This window comes from Eurypyga helias, unplaced genomic scaffold, assembly GCF_000690775.1.
Source record: "Eurypyga helias isolate BGI_N326 unplaced genomic scaffold, ASM69077v1 scaffold20875, whole genome shotgun sequence".
Taxonomy (NCBI): domain Eukaryota; kingdom Metazoa; phylum Chordata; class Aves; order Eurypygiformes; family Eurypygidae; genus Eurypyga; species Eurypyga helias.
This window is the reverse complement of record NW_010253641.1, coordinates 979-15,837: the sequence shown is the minus strand read 5'-3', so window position 1 is coordinate 15,837 and position 14,859 is coordinate 979. Positions and strand designations below refer to the sequence as shown.

Below are 14,859 nucleotides of genomic sequence, written 5' to 3'. Positions count from 1 at the left end.
GGCTTTCACATGCCCATAACCTCACAACATCGGATACTGACTATCCTAAACAAAGTGGTTAGCAGTCAGCTCCTGGAATAAGTCCATGAACAAGAAGGTGGGGGACAGGACCTTTAAGAAGTTGTACCAGGCTCACCTGTTAACAAGTTATGTCCCATTCTCCTCCCAAAATATTCTTTACTGCTAAACAACAACAATCCAACTGCTTTGAGTAATACCTTACTACGGAAGCAATTTATTTCTGAGGAAAGGATTCAGCAGTCCAATTAGGAATGTAAACAATAAGTAACCTTTGGGTTTACCTGTGTCATAATACTTGCCTGTTTGCGGGGTAGGACGAATCTGCCACTGTTCCAGCATGCACTGGCAGTGACCCATGGTAGGAGATTAAGGCTGGTGAAAAGTCTTGTGGAGAAGTGATATACTCAGGAGACTGCGCCTGTTGTGACCGCTGTTGCTGCTGAGCAAGCATCTGCTGCTGTAGGAGAGCCTGCTGATATTGCTGCACCTAAGTAAGATAATGGTCACGTTACTAAAATTCATATGGGCCAATGTGCATCTATTCTTTAAGTAACAATGCCAGCCTCGCAGACAAACGCACTAACTGCCACCACACTCCAGGAAAGCTTGGTAGCTTCAGCAGAAGACCAACCTCTGCATTATATGGGTGAAAAGAAACTGCCCTAGTAGGCCAGTGATACCATTTTTCTCTTCCAACATATTAACATTTAGCTTTTTGTGGTTACTGCAACTTAAGTATATGCTACTGCAGCACTAAGAAGTTGGTTTTCATCATACCCCATTCTTAAATATTAATAATCAAAATGTCACAACAGTTTCTCCTGACTTTTGACAAACGGATGATGCCAGTTAGTTCTCTTGCTTTTAAAGCAGGAACTTGATACCACTGTGTCTTTTATCACTCTGTAGCATAATAAACATTCACTGCCATGGTCACTACTGGAAACCTTACACCACTTATGTTTCAAATTAATACATACCTACTTAATGAAATTTAGGACATATTCCATCCGATTAATACAGAAGTGCAACTTCAGATAAGCTTTTGCAACCAAGATAGGGTTAACTTTTTTCCTGAGTATCATGTTAGATGCTGAACTTCACACTATTTACCACGTTCACAGTTCATTACAACTACTCACAAACTTCTCTTACTGCATCTTCACAATAGACTTACAAACACAACGCATTATTTTCCAACTGTACCATCTATGTTCCGTTCTTGACATACCATAGCAGGATACTGAGATTGGGAAGGTTGCTGCTGGTACACAGACTGCATCAACAGCTGCTGCTGGACCATCTGCTGGTGCACTGCTTGTTGATACTACAGTTGGAAGAAGAAAATAGTTTTAAGAAGTCATGATCCTCCCTTTAGGAACATACAGATACTAAGAAGAAGCATCAATTGAAATATCACTTCTGTGACTCAACACAAAGAGGAAGCTCTTAAGTGACCGAGAAAAATTAAAGAAAGCAGAGACTGTAAAATCCCTACTCAGACAGTGTATGTACAACCACCTACTGCAAGCATAGCATCATCACCTAGCTAACTCCTAACGTTTATCTTGAGCACATTTACACATACACAAAACCTTTATTTGGGTCACATGGGGATGATTCAAAACAAGCTGGGATTCAGGGTCAAACTGCAAAACCAAGACTGTGAACAAAAAAACAAAAGTAACTTTGTAGGGTAAGCATTACAGTGCCCATGATGAAGAGGCAAATCAAAGCTAAAAAGAGGGGGCAGGAGCCATGATCCCTTTCTCTCTCCTAGCAGGAAACAAACAGGCCACAACAGCAGAGATGTTAAACTAGCATGCTAGCACACTTATACCTGCTGGATGTAAGCATCCTGAATCGTAGGTGGCTGCTGCTGGTGATGTAAATGGTGTAGCTGCTGCAGCCTCCAGTCACCCTGCTGCAGCTGCTGGAGAACTCTGTTCTGCTGCGGGGGGTGCTGGTTGGGCCCTTGGGACTGTAAGATTTGTTGTCCATTCCCTGGTCGCGTGGCTCCTGTGAGATTCAGACAACACTACTGACATACTGATCTCTAAAGTTCAGCTACAGAGCTTCCTGGCAACCAAATTCCAACACATGAAGGTGAAACAGTTCATGAACGTCTAGTCTGACAAGTAGTGCAGCCGGTAGATACTAAGTTCACTTCTCCAAAAATACTTCCAGGCCTATCAATGAACAATTTCTACTTACAACATGTGGGAAGCTTCCTTTGGTCTCAAAACAGAGGAAGCAGGGTTCAGGACTTCTGCTATACTAACACTTAGGTTGTGAGTTCTAGTATCACAAACCCTAACCCTCAAAACAATTTCGTGTACACACTATTATTTTTAATGGAACTATTGCTTCCCTTGTCAAATTCCCATACACAGAACACCTGATTAATTTTCCAATTCAATTGTTTTTGCAGCCTTTTAAGTAAGCAGTTACTAACATAAATCAATCTCTCTCAAATGCTGTATTTACATTCTGACTTGCCCATGAATTATCTGTTCCTTGTCATAACAGGAAAAGCTTTCCAAGTTGGATGTTATTTGGATCCTGTCTCATAAGAATTATTTACACCTGGGACACAAACATTGTCAGTGGCATTTGACTGAAGGCTTTCCCAATGCCATCCCTGAAGCTACTCTTCCTGTACGTAAGCACATACAAAGCATGCAGCACGTAAGCACGTAGCAAAGTGCAACTGGACAAGTATTGAGGATAGAATGAAAACTACTTAAGTGAATATTTATCAGAGCCATAACTTATTGAATGAGATAAAGAAAAACTCAAAGAATTTATTGAAAACTCATTTTGCTCGATTGAGTCTGTCTCTATTAGTCCTCTGTTGCCCCTCTATTGCACCCATAGTGCAATGTGAAATGCATTGTCACTCCTTAGAGAATTGAAGTTTTCACATGTTTCCAGCCTAGAAATAACACCAACATGCTGTTGCTATCTCATGATTTATTGAGGCACAGGGAAAATAATTTTCCTACTGCTATAGAGGCCGTTTGTTACATAAGAGATGAGTACTTTTTGTGAGGTATCTGAAAGTTAAAACTGAGCATGGACTTCTCTCACAGTCCATAGTGGAAAAGTTATTTCAAAATCAGCGTTAAGCACAGTGAAAAAAATGCCTTCACTTCTCAACAATTTGCATGTAGTTCCTGTGTCACCTGGCCAAACTTATTACTTCCACATTTAAAGTCTTCCAGAAAGGACCATGATTTGTTTTTTCGCATATAAAAAATAAGCGGGTCAATTTGAATTTTAAATGTTATCCCTACTAGGGCAAGAAGAAAAAGGAATACAAAATTCATTCTTCACTTATTTTGGTCCATGCTTAGACTTTGTTAAGTTACCTTTTTGCCCACGATTACCAAATTCACCAGGAACTTGTACTTTGACTGGAGTTGCTGAGCTCTGGATCGTCAGAACACTAGAAGTGGCAGTGCTTGAATTGGCCTTTGGTCTTTGTCGCGGTGCAATTGAGGTTTCTGTTGGTCCAACAGTATCTGTTATTCTGAAATGACAAGTTTTGCCATAGGGGAGACTTGATGAACAAAGAGTGTTTCTTCAAATCAGACACAGAATATGCCTTAATAGCTCAATTATGTCTCAACCATGTGCTGCTCTACTTCTGAATTAGAAGTTAATACCTTAAAATTTGCTTCCTAGAATTCCACTCACCACCCATGGCAGTCACAGGATATATGACTGCTGCAGAACACCATGAAGGAGCTATGCAACAGCCTTATTCCCAAGCAGACCATGACACTAGGTGAAATTTTTCCATAAAACCTTCTCTCAGTTCACAGTAGGGAGTGAAAGTTATGTCCAGCCCTTGAGTCAGCAGTTCTACACCTAGAGATATGATTACTGTTTATACATACAGGAAATAAGATTTTTCTTAATCTTACCTGTTAAGGCAACTCATTCCTAGTTTCTGTGAAAGAGATTTTTACAAGGGCCTGTAGTTACAGAACAAGGGGTAACAAGCGTAACTGAAAAAGGTAAGATTTAGATTGAATATCAGGAAATAAATTCTTGCCTGGAGAGGCACTGGAACAGGTTGCCCAGAGAAGCTGTGGATGCCCCATCCCTGGAAGTGTTCAAGGACAGGTTGGATGTGGCTTGGAGCAACCTGGTCTAGTGGAAGGGGTCCCCGCCCATGGCAGGGGGGTTGGAACTGGATGGGCTTTAAGGGCCCTTCCAACCCAAAATATTCTGTGATTCTATGATTTAAGCCTTTAGCAGATACAACACCCATAAATTGCTCAAAATATTTTATTCTTCCCCAAAGTACTTCAAGGCTGTAAAATAGTCTGCCAGCATAATAAAGATATTCAAAATTAAAGTACTTTTGAGCTTTAAACCCATTATCAGGTTATAGTAAACATATTTCTCAAAACTGTCCAACTGTTTAAAAAACACTAATTCACCACTGAGCTCCAGTACCCAACACCCCATATTAGTTCCTACCAAATATCAAGACACCATCTGCCTTAACCTGCTCTAACTTAGGGCCATCAGGAAAACATTTTTTAGAAGTACTAGAGAAATTCCTATTATCACCTAGTAGATTTAGTTGGAGTTTAAAACCTTATTCCATAGATACTCTATGCCTACGCCCCGCCGTGTGTCACCAACGGACAGCAGAGCCAGCAAACCCAACTATGGCCAGACCAGTACCTTAAAATGGCAGAGACATCTACATCAGTCAAACACGGCTTAGATGTGTACACTATATAACAGAGCAGGAGTAAAAAGGCATGAATAGGAGTTACCAAGGTTTTGGTTCTGTTTTTATTAAAAAGTACCAAAAAAGGAAATATTTTAGTATAAAAATCAAAATTTTTCTAAGAATAAAATCCACTTACCTTCAATCAAATCTGATTTTCACATTTAAATAAAACTCTTAAAAACAGCTGACATGTACATATTATCTTCACCTACCATTGAAATCTTTTATTTCAAAATTCACTCATCACACAGGGAAAACAAAAAGCAGATCAGAAACAGACTGCTAGCACTTCCTTATTCCACCATGAAACAGGTGCTCAGTTTCTCTCCACGGATTCTCAATACAATGAAAAAAAACAATGGAGTGGAATCCAAAAAGAGACTTGAAGCTGTTAAAATTGCAGTTCATCTATTCTAATGACCTCTGCTCCTAAAGTAATTTTCCATTTATTAACAAGCATAAGAACAGGTTTCAAGACAAATATGTAGCTTAACAATATTACCCAAAAAAAGCCACATTCGCAGCTTACCTTGCTTTTATTTGGGTTTTTCTAGCAGCTGCCTCACTAGCTGTCATGGGTTCAGGAAGAGTTGAAGGGACAGGAGAATTCTTGGGAAAAATAAATTTGAATAAATTAAAAAAACGAAATCCTGTAAGAAAAAAATCATTACATATTGAAGAGGAATACTTGGATTCAAGTTTGTCATGTTACAAGGCTTCATGCAGAACTCACTCGCATGGCTGTAGATTAAAAGCGTTTTGATTTAACAGTATCTCCATGTTCTTTTATCTGTTGCAAAAGAAACCGACATTACTGGTCTGACTGTTTTGTCTATGACTTCACTTACACACTACCAACTAACAACAATAAACTGAAGCATTTTCTTCAAATATTTTCTTATAACTGCACAGAACAGACTTATTTTAGGCTCAAGTTTAAGAACTAAACCAAAGCCTAACCTTTCAATGAAACAAGTTGGCTTTTAGCCCACTCATCTTTTCCACTGCAACATGAATTCCAGAAAACCATGCAGCATCTAAGCTTTTATGATCCTTGAACTTATCCCCAGCTCAGTCAAATTTCTGACTGAATTACAATTCACTTAAACCATGTTTAACCAAGGAAAATGGCAATTCCAGGGGACGGAGGAAGACGACTACCTTTAATCACACATGCACCACCTCCTTAGAGAATACAACTTTAAATCTGGTCACAAATAGTAGAGACCGAGTCACTTATCAAAAACTGCTTCTGAAGACTACCACCAGCACTGGAATTAGTCAGGAGTCTAGGAAAGGGACAGACAATCAAGTATACTTCCAACTTTCCCTAGAAAACCAGCTGCTGTCCAAGACAGTATGCTGCACTCTGACAGCTTCTCTAACCTACAGTGGTCATTCCTTTATTCTCATGAAATTTTGAGGGGGGGTGTCCACGTGCACATTTTGGTTCTGCTTCTCTTTTAAGGCAGCCTTGGGTGCTAGGGAGGCAAGCACTACCAGAGGTAATCAACAGCAGTAGAAACTGTGGCACAGCTCTTACTGCTATTTTAAGTGATAAGGTGTCCCTGCCCATGGCAGGGGGTGGGAACTAGATGATCTTTAAGGTCCCTTCCAACCCAAACCATTCTGTGATTCTGTGATAATACTGAAGATAATTAATATGCCCTCAAATTCTACCACACAATAATTAGATATGTGAATGAGATGATCTTAGAAAGTTCAAACTTGCATGGAAACCAAGGGATTATTCTGTTTGCCTTCCAGTTCACTGTAGTCCTCCCAATGGATTAACATAATTGCTAAGGATGATTGAGAGAAAGGGTTTATCCAGAACAAACATCAATGCTCTCGACAGGGCAGTTACAACATAAACTTCTTGACAACAGAAGGCTTAAAGTTCCTTAGTATATTCCATATTAATTGCGTCAGACACAAGAGATTAGTAATGGCTTATCACCATAAGCCAGGTATTGGTGAAGTATCAATATAATTCACGAAGCTATCCCCTCAAAATTAAAAAAAATATTTAGAGAGCTAATATTGCATGTACACAATAGCAGCTTGCAGAATACTCTGCTCTGTGTTTTAAATTTAGGAACAAAGTTTATGAAGAAATAGAAATCTCTCTCCACTGATCTGATAGACTCTCCTCAATGTTAACTACAAAACACTAAGAGCAGAAAAAAATTAAAAGACTGCTTACATTAATATTAGACACTGGACAGTCCTTTTTGGCAAATTTAAAGGCAAAGAAAGACACTTGAAAGATATCAGGTCTCTGTTCTTGATCTGGTTCCAGCATATATCCTGCAAAAATTATAAGATCAAATTATAACTGTTGGATATCAAAAAGCCTGTTGAGACAGTGAGCTATCAGCAAGAAGAAATTTGGCAGCTCCGCCAAATGAGCTTACCCCAGAAAAAATGACTTTTACTGTTATAGGTTTTTTGGGGTTTTGGTAGGTTGGTTGGTTTTCTCCCCAATACTTTTTGTCAAGTAGTTTCTAGGATTAAATATAATTGGAGATGTATGCTGTTTCATATTTTGACACTGTTGTGTAACGGGTAGCTGAACTGAAGTAGTAATGAACAACCTCATAGAGAAACAACATAAAACCAAATCACAGTACCAGAATTATCCATGGTTAATACAAAACTAAATGCAGCTAACAGAAGACTCACATTTAACTGCATCAGGCTAAGGTTCTGCATCTTTTCTCTTGCACGTTTAGTTGGCTATGCACACTTTCGTATATTAACAATAATATAGTTGCATGGATAAAAGGACTTTCCTGACAAAACACAGATTTCTCACATCCTTCAAACATTATCTTCCCAAATTACAAGGCTTGATATTTTTCAAGCAAATAAAAGTTGATTAATATTTTATGACATGATACGGAGTAGATAATCATGAAATCTTGCCTGAAAGTTCAGAGAACCTAAATAAACAGTGAAAGACATTTTCTAAACAAGCTAAGCCTCTAAAAATATGTTCAGCTACAGAATAAATAACCTATGAAAAATTAAGTTTCCAGTTTTAATGAGAAAATTGAGCTACATTGCCAAAACTGTTCCATAGTACAGCCAACCTTAAACAATATTTCCTAAAAAAAATCTTGAAGGAATTAAAAAAATTCTTTTTAGACAGGTCTTATAATTTCACTCAAAGCCATTATTTCGTGACACAGCATTCAGTGTTTTCTTCTAAAAGGGTTTAACAAAATAAAACAGATTTCAACTTGCAGTGACAGCACCATTAAGTGGAAACAGAACACTTATCACGAAGTGACTCCTGCCACTTGAGTCTGAAATATTAGATTTATGAGGTAGAGTATGTTCAGCCTGTCACTCCCGACTCACGCCTTTTAGAAGAGCTGAAATCAAGCCAGAAGTCCCCAAAATACCTTTTATGACCAAGTGCAGCTCTTTTTTGGCTTCCATTCCAAATGGAAAAAAGAGAAGTTTACATTATGAGATTCTTCCCCACCCACATATAATCCATGCCAGTAATGCTCTTCTTGGCACAGCAGTTCACTGAATCTTAATAAATTAATGTTCATACTTATAAGGAAGCAAAATTAAAACCTGTACTCCTCTAAAAGTAGCACTGTGTCACAGAGAAAAATATTTAATGAATTCCAAATTACTCTCATTTTGTCAGTTATTAAGTATTTGCAGAAGGTCAATGCTTACTGTGTTAACTGCTATTTCTCAATTATCAATGAGTGCTCAAAAAAGTGGTTAGGATTTGGTATTTGCTATTACATAAAAGCATGAACTACGTGGTCACCACATTCATAACGTCTCTAGACTGGCACCTCAGTTGTGAGCCCATGGCACAGTTCTCTGATGAGCAAGTGGATAAGCAAGCCTCCTTTCAAGGGCAAGTGCAGGAGCTGCAGGACAGATGTTAGCCAGGAGCAACTCCCACTGCTCACTCAAGAACCCAGCCAGTGGCACCACCCACCCAAGTCACTCGCCTACATTAGCGGGATCATCTCTTTTCATTTGATTTAGGAGGTGAAAGACTTGCCATGTTGCCCAGCTACTTACTTATCAAACAGTGTATACTATGAGAGTATCGGGAATTGTCCGGAATGGTAAAGCTTCCATCGCAAATAGCAACTTGACTTTCTCCAAAGGGAAGTGAAAAGAAACAAAGTTTATACAGCAAGCAGCCAAGTGCCTGTAAAAAACAAATACAGGCACTGTAAAGGGATGAGAGTAAGCCTTTTACACAGTGAAGTAGCACCAACAAGAAACAAACTGCATCCTAGCTACAGCTGATGCCTACGCTGTTATGCAGAAGCTGTATTACGAAGCCCACTGTTGATGTGGCAAGCTGATATATAAAGCAGCTCTAAAAAGGCTCTTTCTCAAAGACTCCTATGTTAGGCAACAAACTACCTAAATTGGAGCATATCCCACGAGCTGCATTCACATTGTCATATCACCCAGAGATACCACTAGGGTTTCTGCTGAATCTAGTCTTGATGCACTTCACTGCCCATGACCTAATAAAAACACCTTTTCTTTACCATGCTGCCAACAGGTTTCCATGAGAAATCACTGGTGACTATTAAGCAGCAACCTGAACCAACAAAAAGCAAAAGAATTCTAAATCATGTCTTCCTTAACTCAAAAGGATCATCTAACACTACCAAAAATACCTCTACTATATTGTATAGCTGTATGACATTCCACTTTCAAATAACTAGTTTTTCAGTTAGCCAATGCTGCTTTTAACTTCCCCACCACACCTCTTAGTTCCATATTCCACAATACCTGATTTTTTGCTTACCCAGATATCTGCCTTGGTAGTAATTGGTTTTCCTCCATAAAGATTGATCATTTCTGGAGCTCGGTATGACAGTGTTGTATACCTAGCAGTACATAATTAAACGAGGACACAGATGAAAAGCATCCCTCAAAAACTGAACACGTTTTCCTGCATCTGCTACGCACCCACCATTCACACCCAAGCTTCAGATACGCGCCTGGAATTGTCTTACACAATATCATTTACCACATTTGCAGCATCACAGAGAATATTTGGAGTATAACATAGAATTATCATACACAAGATCAAATATTAAGTCAACTAAAATTTACATCTAATGGTATTTCCCCAGCACACAACTTTTGCAAGAGTCACTTCGCTTAAATACTGCAATAACCAGTCATTTGAAAGATGTAATACAAGAGTCCTACAAGAGTATTCCCTATTGCATACTGAAGCATACAGAATGCAGACTTCAAAAACCTACCATCTCCTAACCTACTAGTCAAAATATTTTTCAGAGCTGGAAAAAAACCCAAACTGTATCACTTCAACTTGAGAACAAGTAGCCTGCATTTATTCCTCTGCAGTAGTTGGCCTGAACAGGCAAAACGAAAACAATCCATGTTTTCAAGAGTGTTTGTAATAAAAGTTAAAATATTTTTCTGATCAGTCTCAGGAGAATGAACACAGACCTTACTCCATAAATAAGACTCTACATAAATCCATTCTAATGCTTATTTACATTAGTTATTTTTCCCCTCACACCATTAGCTGTATTAAATTAGCACAAATTTAAAATAGACAACTCAAACTGGCCAGTAGCCAGACATATTTCTGAACAATTTCAAAATAGCATGCTTTTTTCTTATTCTTAAGAGTCTCCGTTTTGCAAAACCAATCTGTGAATAAATGGAAGAAAACTGTTACTGAATAGTTCCACTGTTTATGTCAACATTTGTTCAAATTAAACCACTAAGTTAAATTCATAGTAATAAGATCCATGCACACTGCACAATAATACATGGAGCTTTCTAGCAGCTTAGTCCTTGCTTATGATAGGCCACTTAAAAGTGAACTTACTTTTTAATTTCTTCTTCAACCACATTGACACCATCTTTTTGAGGATTAAGGTATTTGTTAGTGGCACTGCCGAAATCACAGAGAACATAGTTCCCGCTATCATTTAACAAGATATTCTCCACCTTGAAAGGAAATCAACACAGAAACAGTAGATGAAAACAATGGTGTTAATTTCCAAGTTAATTTTTTCTATACATTCTTACACAAACAGGAAGATTTACAGTAAAATCTATTGATAGACTTGGCATTAGCAATAAGTGGCATCTTCTGGTTTAGTCTCCCTATTTACAGCTCCACCAACAGCAAGTGCTCCCCTAGCTAGATGTCAGTCTTAACCTAGATGTTCCTTTTCATTAAGTTCATACCTTTAGATCCCGGTGAACTATAGGTGTTTTGCACTGATGCAACCGGGCAACAGCTTCACAGGTATCACAAAATATTCTCATTACTTCTGACTCAGTGAAGCCTGTCTGCAGACGCTGATTCATCTGGTTCACAACTTGCCCAGCTAAAGAAAAAGGTAAATTTTTTTAGTAATTCCTATTATGTACAGATGTAAAGACTTAATTATATGCAAATGATCCATCAATAAGACACAAGAAAGTTTTCCACAGTCACTGTTTTTTAATAAAATAAACCTGTTTTTTCCAAATGCGTACTCTTGTATCATCCTGGATAAAAAAAAATACTGTCTCAAATGAAAAAAACCCCACACTCTATGACTGAAACCCATTTGGAACAAGTAGTCACAAACACAAAGCAGCATCCATCACAAAGATGTTAGTTCAAAAGTGTCTCCTGCTTTTAGATCCATAGCCAAAACCCTGTCAGCCAACCAAATTCAGTGTAATTCATATTCTACACATCCTCTCTGTCTTTCTGGGACACAAGGTGGGGGGAAGGAAAAAAGGGGGAAAAGAGCCCTGAATCCACCCTTCAAGAAAGATCTCACTTAACCTCTTCAGAGGTTTCTTTTTAGGATCAGGAATCATTATTTCCTTGTTTCTTGAATAATTTTACCAAATAATACTAGATCCTTCCTACCACAATGCTCACATAACACTAAGATGAAGCAAGACTCAGTATCTGCAGGGCCTTAGGTGAGCATTCCATCAAAACAAGGATGCTTTGAAAAAGAAAAGCCTCACATTGCCTAGCCATCTGACATCCATGTGGCTATTTGCTGTTATCATCAGGGAACAAATGCTACCAACGGGGTGCAAGAAGGGAGTTCCCACATGGGTACACACATTCACTCATACAAGCAGGGCAGAGGAACAAAAATGTGACCATTAGTTTTCAGGTTCTCCTAATTCCCTCCTCCAAAACATACATCAAAACTGAGTTTGGCTCCTTATGGTACAGACAGCACAAGCTGCAACGTTTATTGTTTCAGCTGCAAATAAAACCAGTGTAAACCTCAGCTCAAAGTATTCCTCCAACATTATGGGCAATGGGGTGGGTTTTCTTTCTAGTCTACCTGTAGCACTTGTCCTAATATCACTTATTTGGGTTAAGCACCATTTGTATTTTGAGGTCAGTACCTAGTTACCATAAATTTTAGATAAACCTCAGAAGTTAAACACAATGGCAAGTTTATTTCAGAGCATATGGGGGGGAATAGAAACTACCTGTTCTTACATATTGTTTGAAAACAGAGTTAGATTACAAGTCAGGACCCCAGGGCTATTTTTATTGGCCAGCATTATCAACACTAGCTATACTATGCTCATTTACAACAAGTCACCTGTCAGGTAAGAGTAAAGCATCTTCAATGGTGTTATTATAAAAAAAAAAAAAATAGCAGAGTGAAAACAGCAGTGAAAAGCTTCCTAGTCTTTCCTATCAAATTATGTCCTAGCTACATGTTAATTAGCCCAAACAGCAGAACAGAACCATTTCACTTTATACTTATGAGTAATTTCTCTGTTTCTAATCATACTCTATTACAAAGCCACGTGAAAGAGACCTTAAGATGTTCTCAGTGTTCAACAACTTAGTGCCTAAGTAACAAAGCAACAGAAAGGGCAAAAAGAACTACTTGGATTCCAGCAATCAGATATATAAGTTAACCTTTTATATTAAGGGAAAAATTCTCAGTAAAATCCCAGGTGAGCAATACAAAGATTTTCCCTGTATTTACTCTGAAAAACTAAGAGTTGACTCTTACCTCGACAGTACTCCATGAGAATGAGTACCTCCCAAACATTATCACTTATAGAGTTAACAGCGCAATCCAAGTAGCTCACAATATTCTTGTGCCCAGATAATTCTTTCTGAAAAAAGAAAATGCACATTACACTTCATCACATAAAAATTTACATAGAAGTTAGGACAAGTTTTCAGACAACCATTTATGACTTCAACTGAAGTTAGCCCCACCTTCACTACTCTTGAGGAAGTACCACAAACACAACACAGGTTCATCACTGCCAGCAATGTCAGTGACTGCTACGTATCAAACACAATGCAGTTACTATTCAGAAAAGAACACTGATGTGATTCTGGTGGGACAGTGCAAAGACATACTAACTGTTGCATTCTAACACTCTGAAGTACTAACAGGCAGAGGCCTGGTATGCAGGAGATAAGAGAATCCAGCTACTTGTGCCCATCCTAAGCTAAACTGAAAAACAAAACAGTCCCTCACAGTTATTAGAAAAGGTAGTTGGAAAAAAGACACAACTGCTGTACAGTCTGAACTATTACAAAGTTTTGCAAAGTTACTACACACTAGCAACAGAACGTGTCCCCACGGAAAAAACAACTTCTGAGAGCCACTGTACATGCAGAATTAAGCAATGCTTATTTCATATCTGACTATACAAGTGTTGTCATCCACAGCTGCTCCCTGTAACTTCAGGTTAACTTAAGTACCATTCATATCAAATAATTAAATAGGTGTTGCCATGGTTACAACATCTGTAAGCTAGAAGTGTGTGGAGATGGAGATAGTCCTCATAGGATCTGCTGGAAGGCTATATAAGAGATTTTCTCGTACACAGTCAGCAACTAATTTTTTTAAGCTGTCAAGTAATCACAAAACCAAGTGTGCCTGACTGAACCTTCCAGTTTCTCTGTATGTGCTAGTCAGCTGCTGAAAAAGAACAGAAACCCTAATTATGTGGAAGAGTTCAGCTACACGTCTATTGGTTACCTCAACACTGGGCTGCAACCTCAAGAATGTGCTTACTCCTACTCGAGATGACAACACTTGTGGAAGCCACCAGCAGCACCATTCATCTAACAGAGCTGTGGCACACAGAGGCATCGAGAATTTAAGTTACCACTGCAGAACTGGAAGAAATTACTTTTGCTTGGGAACCAGATGTACTAATCAAATTGACTGTGGTATCAAATCCATGTTTTTATAATTGCTTTAGGAGTTAATCAGGCACCAACCCTAAACTCAGCATTCATTTCTGAAACTAACTGTGCAAAATCAGGACTGCAAGGTCAAAAGAAAATCACTCCTAGACCACCTTGTCATTGAAGAGGCATTTAGTGTATGTATATTACAAATTAGTAGATTCTCCTGTTTAAAATCATGGGTTTCTTACCATAATTGTAATTTCTCTCTTGCATATGTTGAGGTCCGGCACATTATTAACATACATTCGTTTCAGTGCACAACGTATCCCACTATGGGTACGTACCAGAAACACAGTTGAGAAGCCACCTAGGAAAAAAAACAATTAAAAACCAATGAAGCAACTTCAGTGTTTGTTATTCCTCTAGCCAACATCACTACACCCTAAGAAATTAATAAGAAAGTTTGTCAGTCACTGAGTGAGGAGTAATGAGCACCCAAAAAGTTAAAGATTTGCTACTTCAATCCATTTCACACAGGTGATGTATTCTTGACAGAAAACAAACGATCTTACTATTCTGTTACAATATTAAATTAAAATATTTGAAAAGCATTTTCCCACTCAAATAAGTTTATAAAGCCTAGCACGAACTTCATGTATTTAATATCAACCCTGAAGAACACTGAGTCATCCAGAAACCTGAACAAAGTGAAAGTACTCTCCAGATCTTTACAACCTCTAACTCCCTCAATACTTGATAAAGGTTGATATTAATTCCCTAAACCTAAATTCTAAAACATCTAAATTAAAACACTAAAAAAAAGAGAAAGTCCTGAGAGATACTGAAGATTCATGCAGCTTTTCAGCATACCCTAAAGAACCTGCCTGCAACCACAGACAGTGCA

At 38.3% G+C, this 14,859-nt stretch overlaps 1 protein-coding gene across 1 annotated transcript; it reads right to left on the bottom strand.

Moving 5' to 3' along the window:
• Positions 1-320: 320 nt before the first annotated feature.
• On the bottom strand, positions 321-14,314 carry BMP2K (BMP2 inducible kinase; the record flags this gene model as incomplete). The annotated part of the gene is made up of 12 exons (XM_010152737.1): positions 14,204-14,314; positions 12,814-12,919; positions 11,009-11,151; positions 10,644-10,765; positions 9,582-9,663; positions 8,834-8,966; positions 6,981-7,084; positions 5,304-5,383; positions 3,393-3,553; positions 1,862-2,040; positions 1,253-1,348; positions 321-508 (listed from the first exon to the last, which is right to left on the bottom strand). Coding segments are annotated over exons 1-12 (1,451 nt in total), but the record flags the coding sequence as incomplete, so codon positions are not given.
• Positions 14,315-14,859: the final 545 nt, after the last annotated feature.